Source organism: Myotis yumanensis, unplaced genomic scaffold, assembly GCF_028538775.1.
Source record: "Myotis yumanensis isolate MYYU_CA2020_CCGP unplaced genomic scaffold, mMyoYum1.0.hap1 SCAF_8, whole genome shotgun sequence".
NCBI classification, from domain to species: Eukaryota; Metazoa; Chordata; class Mammalia; order Chiroptera; family Vespertilionidae; genus Myotis; species Myotis yumanensis.
Window position 1 is genome coordinate 56,138,548 of NW_027223759.1, and position 15,558 is coordinate 56,154,105.

Below are 15,558 nucleotides of genomic sequence, written 5' to 3' on the forward strand. Positions count from 1 at the left end.
CCTAAATAATTCACACAATGTATAAAAATGCAGTGAGCACCACACGTTCTCCTGTTGCTATATTTATTTATGGCAACGTACACTGCTTAATGTGTGCTTTTATTTGAAAAGCATTTTTATAAATGTTTGCTATTTGCACTTTCTCTTTGAGAGAAATCTTGCACCGCCGTTCAGTATGAGAGACCGTCAACGCAATTAGCTTAGAAGTATTTCATTTACCAAAGAATTGAAACTATTTTTGAAAATGATGGGTAAGAAAGCTTGTATATTACCTTAGGTCCGGTTCATAGAAGCAATGCTGAGACAGAGATTGTAACAAGTGATTTGTTGGGCAATGCTCTCCGGAGAAGGGTAGTAAGGGAAGCAAAATAGAGGAGGGGAAAATGTCTACGCAGAGATCTCAGTGGGAATGAGCTGTAGTTTGCTCCTACAGTGAAACTCTGCAGCACAAACAGTATCATATAGCTGGTCCCATCTTGGGGTAAGTAGGCGGGGCTTCTGTAGCCCTCCATCAGATAATCAGTCATCAGTTGCGGTTAGCTCTTGTGTAAGAGAGCAGCCTTCTGCATGAGGCAGCTCCCTACTGGTTCAGAACAATTCTCTACCGAGGAAGGTGCACCTGTGAATGATCAGCACCTTGGTAATGGGGATTCTATCTAATAAAGGTGATCTGTCATGGTTTCAAAGCATCCTTTATACAGATGAATGACAATGTAAAAGAACAAAAAAAATTACTGAACTTAGACTCTGCCACTTCCTCCTCCCCAGCACACATTCCCAAAGGCACCCACCCACATTTGTCATCAAATAAAGGTAGACATACAAACCCTGTTAAAGTCCCTTTGCTTATGGTAACAGTTTAAAAACACGAATGAGGACATGGACTTTAGGTCTACTCATTATTGTGGCTGTGGTGTAGTAATAGAGAATTCATGTGGCTAACTCTGCTATTAAAATGCATTTATGTTATCATGAATGAAAATGAGTTCTTTGAGAGAGCTCCAGAGATATTGCCCTTGAAGACTTGAGGGTGTTTTAAATGCCAAGTACACTCAGGCAAGCTTTTCTCCAGGCTCAATATCCCTATTTGAAAGCCTTTATTTTCAGAAGCCGTTGACTGTCTATATGTGCCCAACTGATTCAGACAGAACCAAGACACTCAAAGTGTTCAATGAATGAATTCATCTCATATTCTTTCTCTGCAACAAATTAGGCCATAGAGAAGCACTGTAGAGTATCCTGCTTCCTAGTAGAACATCTGTAACCCCCTCCCCCAATTATAGAGCTGTTAGCGATTATCTTCTTTGAGAAAGATTTTTTCTTTGTTTCTGCTTACCAGAATAATAAAATGCTTTACAGATACTAGGTAAACTTGTGTGAAGACAGTGGAATTCCCATTAGCATCAGTGGTTTAAAGAGTTTTTTATTGTTTTAAATTGTCAAATATTTTTTAAGGGCAGAGAAGTCGTATGAACATTTTTTTGAATTGTACAGTTAACTTTAAAGTAGAAGACCATTGATATAGTAGAAATAAACAATAGCAATCTTCATCATGGATCAAGGAAATATTTGTTGCTAATAATATTCCCTCTGATTGCATCTGTATTTGATTATTCCAATTTATTAAACAGGAATAATAATATGCAAATAATCACAGAATAATGAGTCATTAATTCACTTTAGAGTGCAAGCTGATACTGCAACCTTTTCACTCCACATAGGGCTTTGCTAATGCAGTTGACTGTTGAAACAACAGGGGCTTGAACTGCATGGGTCCACTTATATGAGGATTTTTCCCCAGTAAAAACAGACAATTCTTCCAATCTGCGGTTTTGTATCTGTGGATTCAAACAACCGCAACAGTGTTTTCACATTCCCAACTGCAGTTTCCCCACTGCACATTTCCAGCAGTCAGATCGAAAATAGTGTTTTGGATCCCTGGTTGATTTAATCTGCCAATGCCAAAAGCTGACTGTAGAATCAAAGGCTATAGCTGGATTTTCATCTGCACCAGGTAGATGCCCTGTGTTGTTCAAGGGTTAACTGTACTCTACATAGGAGCCAAACCAGGTCTGTGGCTAAGAGTATTCTCAAGTGAGAAAGGCATTTTGGAGCTCGGTGGACATGTTATTGGTAAGGTGACTTGAAGGGATCCTCTTTACAAATGAATTCTTTAATGATCTGAAATGTAATGTTATTGGTTATCTTTTCGCAACCAATGTCTACTCTTACCCCAGAAAGCAAGATGTTGAGAAGGTAAAGTAAAAGATAATTTTAGACTTGCTTTTAAAGTCAAACCTGAAATGAAGTGCATTCCTCAGGCCTTAGTTTCCTGCATCTAATTGTTCATTTAACTGTCTACATTTGTATTTTCCTCCAGTCTAGAAATAGGAACTTTGTTGAATAAGCAAAATTCCTTTTTAATCTGTATGTTTAATAATTTATTTCCCAATGTTTTAAAAATTTCATTTACTAGTCATATTTTAAAAATACAGGCAAGATAGAATAAATATTTTAACAATACTATGTCTCATTGTCAAACTTCTTCAAATTATGCCTGGAACTCATGGCAAGACCAAATAAAGGATTGAAAGGACCAATTGTAGTAGAATTTAGAACCTTTTCAATAGCAGATATTTAGTTTGGCTAATGTAGTAAAAAAAAAAAAAGGCTTCATTTTAGGTAATCATCCTTACTTGCTAATAGCTTGGATAGTTTGAGGTCCCTCAAACTCCATGATTGCTTAACAACATGTTGTAATATTTTTGTTGCTTCCAGAAACTTCCAATTAAGTGAAGAAGAACACTGGGTATACCAGGCTGTTTTGGATCAGTATCCTGGAGATCTCTGTGGCAGAAGAACTCTGTATCTGGACATGTTACAACGATATTTTCCTCACAAATCTAGGCATGCTTTGGTGAGTACTGGCAAGTTGTTTCCTTGGTCCAAAATTGTTAAGTTATATATATATATATATATATATATATATGATAGTGCTCCAAAATTTAGTTATTCCTACAGTCTAGAAAATAGTAGTGTTCTAGGTTGAAGTCTCATATTTCAAGTCTGTGTGGCCCATAAGAAGGTGGGTGACCCCCCTGGCAACATTTGCTCTTCTGTGCTCACTTGCCCCAGAGATCTTCACTGTGGCTCCCTGGTTGCTCTGCTAGTATTGGACTTCCAGGTGTGTATACACTCAACCTGCCCGCCATCAGAGGTTATTTCTTCTTTGGGTCTTGCTGGAAAGTGGAATGCCTGCTCCTGCTCCTTGGTCCACAGAGTTGCCACACCTCAGTCCTTCTAGTCATGGGGAAGCCAACACTCACCTTGCGGGCTGGTTCTTATCTGTACCGTCCCCACCACCATAACTCTGTTTGACCCCTCTACATGGCTCTGGCACACAAATGCCTCAAATTCATAGCCATGCCTGAAATTTCCCTGAGAAGGGCCTGGAAATTATTGTTTCATTTTCTAGTTGACAAGACAAGAACACAAAAGTTAACTTGTCACCAATTAATTTCATAAAACTCACCTTAAAATACTAGTATATATGTAAACAAGTTTGCATAGACTCTGAACTTTTAAATGGGCCAGCCTATAAAATATTATCACATAATCTGCATTTTTGTAACTTTTAAGTTCAGCAAGTAAGAACAGTACTAACATGTATATAGAGTTTACTTTATGTCAGGCATGTGTACAGTAAGCTCCTGTAACACACATAACAGTTGATAAGAGAAGTACCATTGTTATACTTATTTCACAGATGAAGAAATTGAAGCAAAGGCCATACAGCTAGTATGATCATCATCTATCTTCTCCCCCACCCTCCCATTATTATTTGTTTTAATTTTGAGCTATAAATAGCAGATACCTGTTATTTAAAAAACATTAGCCCTGGCCAGTGTGGCTCAGTTGGTTGGAGCATTGTCCTGTACACCAAAAATTCACGGGTTTGATTCCCAGTCATGGCACATACCTAGGTTGCGGGTTCAATCCAGTTGGACTGTGTATGAGAGGCAAATGGTTGATATTTCTCTCTCTCTATCTCTCCCTCTCTCTCGCCCTCTCTCTGAAAAAAGACACATAACACACCACATTAAAAAAACATGTTATGTAATAAATAATTCACTCTAGAATTTTTAGAAAGTCTTAATTTATTAAATTAGATCTTTCTTTTTATCCCCTGTCAAATCTAGTTGCTTCTGTGACCAGCTGTCATTTTTTATCTTTGTAGACTTTTTATATTTGCCTACTATTTACATAATAAAGATTTTTACATTTACTTCTTACATTGGGCTGATTAGTATGCATTTCTGCATGGTGCATGCTTCCTTTCTTAATGTTTGACAGGTTTTAAGTGTATTCTTGGCTTTGGGGAACAAAGCTAAAAAGTTTACAGAACAGATTTGAGCAGCGGATGTTTGGTGTACATGAAACCATAGCCTGTTTCATCATGTGCCTAATTAAACAAACCTGAATTATTCTTTTAGGTGGGACCAACCTTTCCCTGCTTGCGACCTTCTTTTTTCACACCATTTAGAGGTTCAATAATGTATCAAATTCAGAAACATGGTCTATACTGGCAAAATAAAGAATTATTTAGGTCAGTGACTCTCAACTTCAGGAGACACATTTATATAATGAGCATTTCAGAATCACCTACAGAGATTTTTTTCAACCACTCGGGCTATCTCTATTCCTGTTCCTCCCCTCAAGGCTGAGATCTCCACTGGTTGGGATTCATGGGCAGCAGGAACTTCTGCTGCTGATGTGAGAATGCCATGTCCCTCCGGAGTGTGGGATGGAAAGGGCTAATGTCATTTCTATAATTACTTCAAGTTTAGACATCTTAACATCCGGGCAAATTATTAAGGGCAAATTGAGTTTTCAGGATTATTTGTAACAATTTTTTAATGTTTATTAGCACATGTCAAACTGAAGCACTTAAACGAATTGTTAAAATACCAAACTAATTTAAAGATGGAGTGTTTTTGAAATTATATATAGGGGAAATAATGCTTTCTGTTCATAGATTCATTGCCATGTAGAAGTGGAAGTTATTATAGGGCCGCCTGTGTCTGACTCCATCCTGTACGAGGAAACTACGGATTTATAGTCCCTAGTTACCAGTTAGCCACAGGCTCAGAACTCTGGGACTGGAACCAGAGATGCTTGTCCCCAGTAAATATCAGTTGTTATCATTCATTTTATTCATTTTCGTAACAATGACATAAGGCATAGACTCACGTTCGTTATAAGTGTAAAGAGTGTGCTAATATCCATCCGTTTTCTTTTCAGGTCGAACATGAGAAATGTTGTGACCAATATCACTTTGCAAGGGAGCAGCGAAGGGTCCTGATATCAAATTGGAATAAGAATAGGAGGGATTTTATACAGAAGGCTGTGCTGACACTTGCCGAGGCCTGTGCGGCTCATGAAATGGAGAGCACGTTGGCTAAGGACAGGAGAAAGCAACAGGATTTGTGTGCTGACCTGAAAGCCAAGGTGAGATGCTTTGCACAAGGTATTTCAGTGTTTTCATGGGTATTCATTTAAGAATCCACTTTCCCCTCTTGTTCAAATTCTAACTGAAGTTCACTCTCCTTAAAAAGCCTATTTTGAATAAAATTGTTAGTTCAAACCATCAACAATCAAGAATTTCATGTGGTTCAAGCTGAAGTTCCTGTAACAGGAGCTTAATATCGAAGTCCTGATTGGGAGATGATAGCCAACTCCACACCATTCATGCTGCACGCCAGAGTGAGGTGCGGGGCGAACACGCAGGGCGTAGTTGTAAAGTTACCGTCTGAAGCTGGCTCAAAGATGCGTGAACCTCTCATTCACACTTAAAGAAGGGTCAAGTTATGGAGAGGAAAGAGAATCTGTGAGGAGATATGTTAGGAGAGCTTGATGGGTTGTGTGTGAGTCCTCAATAAAGTGAGAGGCTGAGGAGATGGGGTTTCCTTCCTCCTCAGACCCAGTGAGGCGCCTCCAGGACGGCTGGTGAGTTTAGTGGGTCACCCCTGTGGTTGGAGGCTTGTGGACTGGTGTCTGATGCTCACAGGGGAATAGAGGAGCTGCCTCAGTGGCTCCTCTGATTTTAATTTTTGCTATCCACCGGCACAGTATATGCTTCCTTTATTTGTCTCTCTCTCTCTCTTTTTTTTTTTTAGTTTCTTTTTATAGTATCTTATGATTTTCTGAGTACAGGCCTTTTACATCCTCGGTTAAATTTATTCCTAGGGATTTTATTATTTTTGAAGCAATAGTAAATGGGATTGTTCTTTTTGTTTCCCTTGATGATAGTTCATTATTGGTGTATAAAAAATGCAAACAACTTCTGAACATTTATTTTGTATGTTGCTACTTTACTGAGTTCATTTATCAGTTCTAGATGTTTTTGGTGGAATCTTTAGGGTTCTCTATGTATAGTATCATATCATCTGCAAATAATGAGAGTTTTACTTGTTTCCAACTTGGATGCCTTTCATTGCTTCTTCTTGTCTGATTGCTATGGCTAGGACTTCTAGTACCAGGTTGAATAAGAGTGGTGGAAGTGGACAATCCCTGTCTTATTCCAGATCTTAAGGGAAACACTTTTAGATTTTCCCCATTGAGTATGATGTTGGTTGTGGGTTTGTTATATATGGCCTTTATTATGTTGAGGTATGCTCCCTCAATTCCCAGTTTGCTGAGAGTTTTTATCATAAATGGGTGCTGGATTTTGTCAATGGCTTCCTGTGCATTTATTGATATGATCATATGATTTTTACCCTTCATTTTGTTTATGAATCACGTTGATTGATTTCTCAATATTGTAGCAATCTTCATCCCAGGAATAAATGCCCACTTGATCATGGTGGGTGATCTTTTTAATGTATTACTGACTTTGGTCTGCTAATATTTTGTTGAGAATTTTTGCATCTGTTTATTAGGGATATTGTCCTATAATTTTCTTTCTTTATAGTATCTTTATCTGGTTTTGAAGTTAGGATTATGCTGTCTTTGTAAAATGAGCTTGTGAGTCTTCCCTCCTCTTGAATTTTTTTTGACTAGTTTGAGAATGACAGGTATAAGTTCTTCTTTGAATGTTTGGTAAAATTCACCTGTGGCGACATTTGGTCCAGGACTTTTGTTTGTTGGGAGTTTTTTTTTTTATTACTGCTTCAATTTTGTTAGTTGTAATCAGCCTGTTCAGATATTCTGTTTCTTCTTGATTCAGTTTTGGAAGATTGTATGTCTCTGTAAATTTATCAATTTCTTCCAGATTGTCCAATTTATTGGCATGTGGTGTCAGTCTTTTTTATTTCTGATTTCATTTATTTGGGTTCTCTTGCACTAATTTTTATTGAATAAATACTTGGGAGTGGAATTGCTGGATTATAAGACTCAGGTGTGTTTAGCTTTAGTAAATACTGCCAAATAGATTTTGAAAGGGTGGTTATAGAAATTTGCAACCAGTTTCAGTTCCATATCCTCACCTACATTGGTATTGCCAGTCTTTAACTTTAGCTTATCTGGTGGAGGTGTAGGAGTACCTTATTATGGTTTCTATTTGCATTTAGGATAAAGATATTAAACAGCTTTTCATATGTATTTTGGCCATTTGGATATCCTCTTTTGTAAAATGCCACGCAAGTCTTTTGCTTATTTTTTTTTTCTATTGGGTTGTCTTTCTTTTCTTACTCATTTGTATTTTCTGTATGCAAGTTATATTTCTTTTTATTTTCTCTCAATCTGTGACTTGTTTCTTCACTCTCTTAATGGTGACTTTTGATGAACAGAACTTCTTAATTTAAATAAAATTCTGTTTTCTTTTTAGTTTTTAAATGTGTTTTATACAGTATAGTCACCCTTTAAGTGTACTTTTCTATGAGTTTTGACAAATGCATGACATCACCACAATCAAGGTATAGAAATGTCCCATCACCATTCAGAAATGCTTCACGCTCCTTTGTAGTTAGCCCCTCATCTACCTCCAGCTGTTGGCAAGGAATCTCTGCCCCTATAGCTTTTCCTATTCTAGAATGCCATATAAATGTAACCCTACAGTATGTGGCCTTTTGAGTCTGGCTTTTTTCACTTAGCATAATGCATTTGCAATCTAACCATGTTATTATATATATTACTACTTCTTTTTAAATTCTGAGTAGTATTCCATGGTATGCTTTATCACCATTTATCCATTCACCATTGTTTCCAGTTTGGGGCCACTTGTGTTACTTTGTTTATAGCCTGTGCCTGAGGGAGAGACTTGCCACTCTTGTTCCTTCCCCTGCAGTAGATTCTCAGTAGATACTTGCCAGTCTGGTAGGGGAAGAGGCATTCTGCTCTCCTGGTTCAGCCTCAGTCTCAGTCAGGCAGGACCTGTGTCCCTGAGTAGAACCTACTCAGTAATCCTGCCCTCCTCCCCATGGCAAACAAACCCTGCCTGGTGTCTTGGTGGCACCTGGGTGGGAGAGAGCTTCCTGCCCCTCCCCCTGGGAAGGAGGGTTTCTTTGTTCCCCTTCCCCAGCTGTAAGGAGTCCACCCTCGAGCCTGCTGTGTTTGCTGCTCTTCATCTCTCCCCACCTCTGGGGGCTTTTGTTCCTCCCTCACCAACTTGCACCACCTTAGGATGCTTCCTCTGCTCCCCCATTCTGACCATGTTCTTATGAGCATTCGGTGAGGTTTGTGGAGAAAAATCTGTAAGGGGGTATAAATTCCTCTTGTGTCTGTAGCTTCCATGGGTTCCTCTATACAGCAGCAAATTAGTAAAAAATAGCTATGAATTTGTTGGTGGCGAAATGGCACCAGATGTTAGACTGCTGGAGCCAGACTGGACCTTGGTTCAGCAACTTCAGTACTGGCTAGGAAAGAATTCGCACTCAAGACTCCAACTATAAGAGAGTCACAGCGGCAGAAGAAGTGAGTGGTAGAAGAAATGGGGTCAGGAAACAAGTTGCAGGGCCCTTGGAGCTTAGGAAAGAGGATGGTAAAGGTTGGGGGCGGGGCGAGGGGAGGAAAAGGGAAAAAGCACAGGTATGCTCCTGGGACTGGGGGCAGAGAGAGCAGGCTGGCTCCTCTATCCTAATGGCTTTTAAGGGTGAAGATTTTAGGGGAGGATCCAATAGAATATTCATCAGCTTTCCACTGGTGTCCTTTCGGGGTCGTGGGCTTCACTGATTGGTTGGTGCCCGGGTAGGGGTCATTAGTTAATGTAGCTGGTCCTGAGGTCAGCTCTGGCCTCTCTTGTCTGGTTTGCTGCTTTTCTGGGCCTGGAGCTGAACCACAACCTAAGCCTAGATGTATTTGATGTGGGTCAGATCCCCATTGTCCTGTGCTGGGGTCCAAGCCCAGCAGGTCCAGGGGTCCCCAAAGGTGTGGACGGAGTCGGCGAAGAAGGAATGACACGGAGACAGCCTTCAGTTGGTCAGCAGCCTAGTCAGGACCTATAGCCAGGATCTCCAGCCAAAGTTCTGGTCGGAGTTCTGGTTAGGAACTGATGAGGATCTGACGTTTATTGTCTTATTACATCCGTATTTATACCAGCCGATTTTAATCCTGTCAATTTCTATTACAAGGGTTAAGGTGTTTCTCATCTCCATTCCAGGGAGTAAAGACCATGTAGCTTAACTACCCGCCTAGCACTTAATTAAGGGGTTGTATCCCCTCCCTAACCTCAGGGAAAGATCCCCACCTGGGGAAACAACCTTTCTCAGAGAGGTGACCTTGGTTAAAACACATGGCGCTAAAGGGAGCAAACATATTAAAAACAGTATGCTATATATGCCAGGTCCATTGAAACATATGCTGTGTAGATGTTTCTTTCCTGCAGCGACTGTGTCAAGCAGCAAGGATGGACCGGCTTCCGGCAGTCCTGGGGGCTTAATGCGTAAGGGCCATTCTTCAGCCTCCTTATTTGTTCCCCCTCTAAGAGCATGGCCAGCAATAAGAAAATTCAGGGGGTCTGAACCTCATGACCACTGATGTGCTAGAGGAGAAAAGGTTGCCCTGGGGCCAAGGTCCTCATTTTCCCTTTTTCGTTCATTACAGTCACCCAGGGCTTTCTACCCTGGTGACCTTCTGTACCTGGCCTGACAGCCTTGCTCTACTCAGGTCTGTCTAACTGCCTACCACAGAGTCATTACAGAGCGCTAGCTGCAATCTTCTTCCCCACCTCTCTGGTGGCTTGTCTTTCTCAGGTGCTCTGCCTCAGGTAAGCTAGTTCTCGCATTGCCTCTCTTCTCGGAGCCATCTGGTTTTCTTTAAATCTCATGCTTCTTTGTTGCCCTGTGGCCTCTACTCTCTGGTGGGTTCAAGAAAAGTTCTGATGTTATAGGTTATTTCGCTTCTTATTGTGGTTAATGTGGGAGCAACATTTTTCTACATCCTGAGTGGAAGCTGGAATGACCTCATGAAATGTTATCTATCAGTCTTTTATGTACCCTATTTAAGAAATCATTGGCTAGTGGCATGGGTCATTTTCAGAGGCATTCTGACGGAGATTTTTCTGTCCAGCAGGGCTCCTGCCACAGCTAAGGAGGCCCCCAAAACAGTGCAGTGGAACTACAGTAAATGGGAATCTGATAGGTGGAAGTGAAGGAGCTAGTCAGAGGAAGATGTGTATGGCCCACACCAGGGGAGTTTTTCTGAGAACAGTTCAGCTCACGGTCATGGCAACAGAACTAGCAGGAGAGCAAGAGTCAGCATTACCCACCTGCCAGGTTTGCTTGGGACAGTGTCAGTCACCAGTATGATCAGCGGTCCTTTCCTTGACCTCACTTCTCCTTTCCCTTCCCACCTGTGGACTGAGGGTCTAAGCATCCAGGGAATGAAAGATGTCATCTTCTGAATAAAGAGGGAAGAGTTAATTAATCTTGGAACGAGACAATTTAATTTTGAATCAAGACTGTATTTTATGACTTCAAGTGACTTTGGGATCCTCTGTAACCCAAGAGGGAGCCATGGGCTCTGTCACTACTTTTCATGTAGTGACAGAAACATCTGAATGGGGAACAAACATAATGCTGTGTTTTTATTATTTCCCACACATTGTGCTGCTCAGTGTATCGGGCATTTTCTACAATGGGTCCCCTACATCTTGGGCCTTCCAATAGATGCTTAATAGGTATTTTCTCTTTTTACCGTCATGACAAATCTAAGTTAAGAGGTGCAGGGGTTTCTGCAGAGCGCCCACCCACTGAAATCAGCTGCTTGGATCCTAGAGACAAAATAGGGAGTGTCTTGTGACCATGGTCACAAGATGGTGAACAAATATTTCTGGATTTTTGGAGATGAAGCCTCGCAGGATTACATGCGGGCAGAGAATGGAGAAATTGATGCATAAATTAAACTGTGCTAAAATGGATTTTATTTCCCATAGAGATGGTGTTATCATTGGTGTTTGTGCTCCTGATCAGGGACTGAGGTACAAGAATGTATAGCTAGGACCAAAAATACATCATAAAAAAGGGTAACTCTATCGATTCTAATAGTAATTTAAAATATCAAGTTATACTCATGATTTTTTTTTTAACCTGGAAGGAAACTTGGAGATTTATCCCTCTCCTGCATTTTCCAAGTCTGAAAGCTGAGTCCTGAGAGATAAAGTGACTTGCCTGAGGTTCACGCCAGCTCATTTGACTTGAAATTCAATATTATCTCAGCCCTACAAAGCTTTGTATACAATCATCTTACAGAATAATAGAAGATATTTATTATGCTGTGGGCTCCACTGTGCTATAAAATAGACCCAGAGAATGTGAAAAATATCACTTCATTGTATCATAAATTTGACCTTTCTAAAACTAACATGCTAGCTATAATAAACATTAATTAAACATTTAACCATAATTTTGTTCTCGGTCTTGGAATTTAAAAGGGCTTCTAGGAGTTGATTTAGATGGTTTGTGTCTTTTTAGAATAGTGCTAGAAGAATTTTGAAATAATGAATTTTCTTTCTCTTTTTCTCTCTTTCTATTTTGCTGTTCTACCAGTTACAGTTGCTGTAGCAAAGAGAGGCTTTTAGGCTTCTTGCCAGAGGCGTAAGACGGAAGTGGGGGAGTAGAACTCCCATTCTTCTCCCACAAAACCTGCTCTTTGATCTCCTATCTTTCCCAGACGACCAGCCCCTCCCCAGTGTCCAGCCCAGATCACTAGCTAGGTGCGGGCTTGCTTCCTTGGCAGCTGGGGAAGCGCATTCCCAGATCCCTCACATAGATGATGTATGTCCTCTGCAGCCATGCTGGGTGGTCAGGTGCCGCTAGGGAAAGTCAGCTTCACCTGGACTCTCAGTGCCACAGGAGAGGCCGTCAGACTGTCTTTAGTTTGCCAATTCTCCCCATTCCTCTTATGACTGTTTCAAAGGGTCACCAGTCCTTACAAGACCCTTACCTATCACCATACACTGTCCCCACCAAATTCCCAAGAGACATCCACCTCCTATTTTATCAATGAAAAGAAGTCATGGAAGAATGAAATTGACTCCTAATTCCTGCCTCTCCACCCTATGTCTTTCTGTTTCCTGTAGCCTCTTGCCTTCCTCCTGATGGGTACTGTGATGCCTTCTACCTGTTCATGCCCAGTCCTTCCCTCTAATGTTCGGGATTCCAATCCATGCAAGCACTTTAAAACTTAGTTCTAATGTTTATCACTTTCCTTATCTTTTTTTCTCTTACTCTGTGGGGTATTTCTCTCAGCCTGTAAATATGGTTAAGTCTTTCTTATCCAAATAAAATATTCTCTTGACTCTAAGTCATCCTCTGGTTCCTGGGTGGTCCCTAGTCTCTACCCTTTTGCTTGAAATCAACCTTTTGGAAGAATAATCTATACTGTTTTCTCCAGGACCTCTGACCACTTCTTGTTACCACAATCCTCCCCTCTCTCATGGTCACCAGTGACCTCCATATTAACTAATTCATTCTTTCATCCCGAGTCTAGTGGACCTCTCTGCTTCATTTCTCACTTTTGATCACTTACTCTTTGACATTGTTCACTCCATTAACATCTAAATAATTATTCATGTTACCACATCTGAAGGTGATTCTTAGTTTGCCCATGTATTGTCATTATTCCTAAAACCCTGGTGTCCTCCAGGTTTCTGTCCTTGCACTTTGCTCTTCTCTCTCTACTTCATTAGCTCCCAAACCCCTTATGACTGTACCTACTGTATATGCTAACTAGAGGCACTGGTGGGGATGTGGCCTGCGGGAATTGGCCCGCTGTGGGAGCATCGCTCATCCCAGTCAGCTGTGCCTCTGTGGACCCACCCTCTGAGCAGCTGCTCCCCGGTCCGGCATCTTCTGTGGAGCCGGAGCACTCGCCGGACATTCCCCAAAAGGTCCCAGATTGGAGAGGATGCAGGCTGGGCTGAGGGACATCCCCCCCCCCCGCCCCCCCCCAGTGCATGAATTTTGTGCACTGGACCTCTAGTGTGTGTGTGTGTGTGTGTGTATAATTTCTCTCAACTCTTTTTTCTCATCTCTGAACAGCTCTTTCTTGAACCTCATTTATCTGGCTACATACTGGTTATATCAACTTAGAAGTCTACAGATGCCTCAAATTCAGTGTCCAAAATAGAAATCTTTGCTTTCCCCTAGTAGGTTATACTTCTTTCTCAAAAAGTATCTTAGCTTCCTTTTCTCTCTCACCCTCATAGCCATGTACCAACTTTAGAACATTTTATCTCTTAACTGTCTACTCCTTCCTTCTATCACTGGGCCCTGGAACATTGTTCCCGACCGACTGCAGCTGTCCTCTGACAGCGATGCTTCACACCCTGCCCTTCGGGAATCTTTCCTTTAAACCACAGGCAGAATGCTTTACCTCAAGTGCAGTTTGGGTTATCTCATCCCTTGATGGCAACTCCTCAGTGGCATCCCTGTGCTTATAATAATGCCCAAATTCCTTGGCATGGCTTTCCCAGTCCTCAGTAGCATGGACCCCAGCTCCCTCTCCAGCCTCCCTTCTTGACACATTCCACCTCACACTGTACAATTTAGAAATGCAAAACTCCTTGTAATCTACTCTCCCTCTCCCTTTGGTCAATATTTTATTTCCTGACTCTGTGCTTTTGCTCCTGCTGTTGTTGGCTTTGCCTAGAATGTCCCTCCTACCTTTCTTTGTCTGGCTGAGTCTCATTCATCTTCAAGATTGAGCTCCAATGTCTGCTATAGGAAGACCTCCTTGAGTTCTTGGCTAGATTCAATTCTCTCTTGGTGCTCCCTAACCCCTTGTACATAATCCTGACTTGCCAGTGATTATGGCATACTGAAAAATCCATGTCTCCTGCACAACTGCAAGGAAGAACCCATCTTATACATCTTGGCATTAATATATCCCCTCCATTCCCCTATGCCTTCACCCCCCTCTCCCAATATAACAGTGCTTGGAACACAGTAGGTGCTCCTATAAAATAAAGTATATAGTAAGTCGTAGGCATCTTCCCCCTTTTATAATGCCTCCTGATATAGTACTACTTTCATTACCTTCTTTTTGCATTACTTATGAGGACGCTTGTTGTAGAAACAAGTATGTGAATATGCAAAGTCATTAAAAAGTAATTACACACACAAACATAAAAGAAGTTAATTTCAATTCCTAATTGTCAATACTGAATATGCTGAGATGTCAAATGTGGTTTTAAAAATAAAACCTGGTAACCTAAAAAGCTGAGGTACAGTTTAGGCATGAACTAATTTACCAGGCACTTGTTTTCTTCTCCAGTTCATCTTGTTTTTGTGTTCTTTATCCTCATCACTAGCCAATTGTGTGCCCTAATCAAGAAGCCACAGTAGTTAGGAAAGGTAGAGGTACTTTTTTGAATAAATATTATTTGAACACCCTTTTCTCATTTTGGTAGTTTCTCATAGCATCCACTCCTTCCATGATCTCCTTTCTCTATAGATTTCAGTCTCCTTGGATGCTGGACTTAGGTTTCACAAATCAGATGGTAAATTGTATTTTAATTCAAAATACAGGTGTTTTTTTCAGTTCCAATTCCAGTGATAATGAATGACTGATATCATGGTAAGCAACTGTGATAACATGGTAAAACACCGTTTCAGGTATTGGACAACCAGTGGTGGGTAATATCTTTGAAATAAGAGAAGTTTCTAAGGTGAGCCCTAATTCACTCTGGATTTCTTCCTGGTGTCTTTTTTTAATATGAGGTAGAAATAAATGTAACCCAAGCAGAAAATTATAGTCCTAATAGATTATAGGAAGCAGAGTTTGGAGTTTGGGATGTAAAGGTAGCTGAGATTTGGGGTCAAGGTACCACTGATAAAGAAGCAGCAGATAAAGAGCCTCTAAAATGCAAATAAAAATACCTGATGAGTCCTTTGCTGCTTGTAAGCTCTGAATATATAGAGTGAGATACCAAAAGGTCAACAGAGAACAACTACTGGAAAGCTGAGGACCTGATGGAGATTTCAGAGGTCCCGCATTTTGGGGAGGTGTAGGTATTGGAGTTCTAGTCCAGCTGAACAGGAAAAATCTTGGGGAACACTCTAGACATTCCATTACTCCAGAATGGTCTTGCCTTAGGGATATGGGCTGCACTCTGTGATTATA

At 40.8% G+C, this 15,558-nt stretch overlaps 1 protein-coding gene across 4 annotated transcripts in view; it reads left to right on the forward strand.

Annotated features, from left to right (window-relative positions):
• The window catches only part of CCDC148 (coiled-coil domain containing 148), a 220,351-nt gene that overhangs the window by 96,071 nt on the left and 108,722 nt on the right, over positions 1 to 15,558 (forward strand). For all 4 annotated transcript variants that reach the window (XM_070423447.1, XM_070423446.1, XM_070423445.1 and 1 more), the window contains exons 9-10: positions 2,779 to 2,917; positions 5,302 to 5,508. In XM_070423447.1, coding sequence (XP_070279548.1) covers positions 2,779 to 2,917; positions 5,302 to 5,508 — 346 coding nt within the window. The remainder of the gene's footprint in view (positions 1 to 2,778; positions 2,918 to 5,301; positions 5,509 to 15,558) is intronic.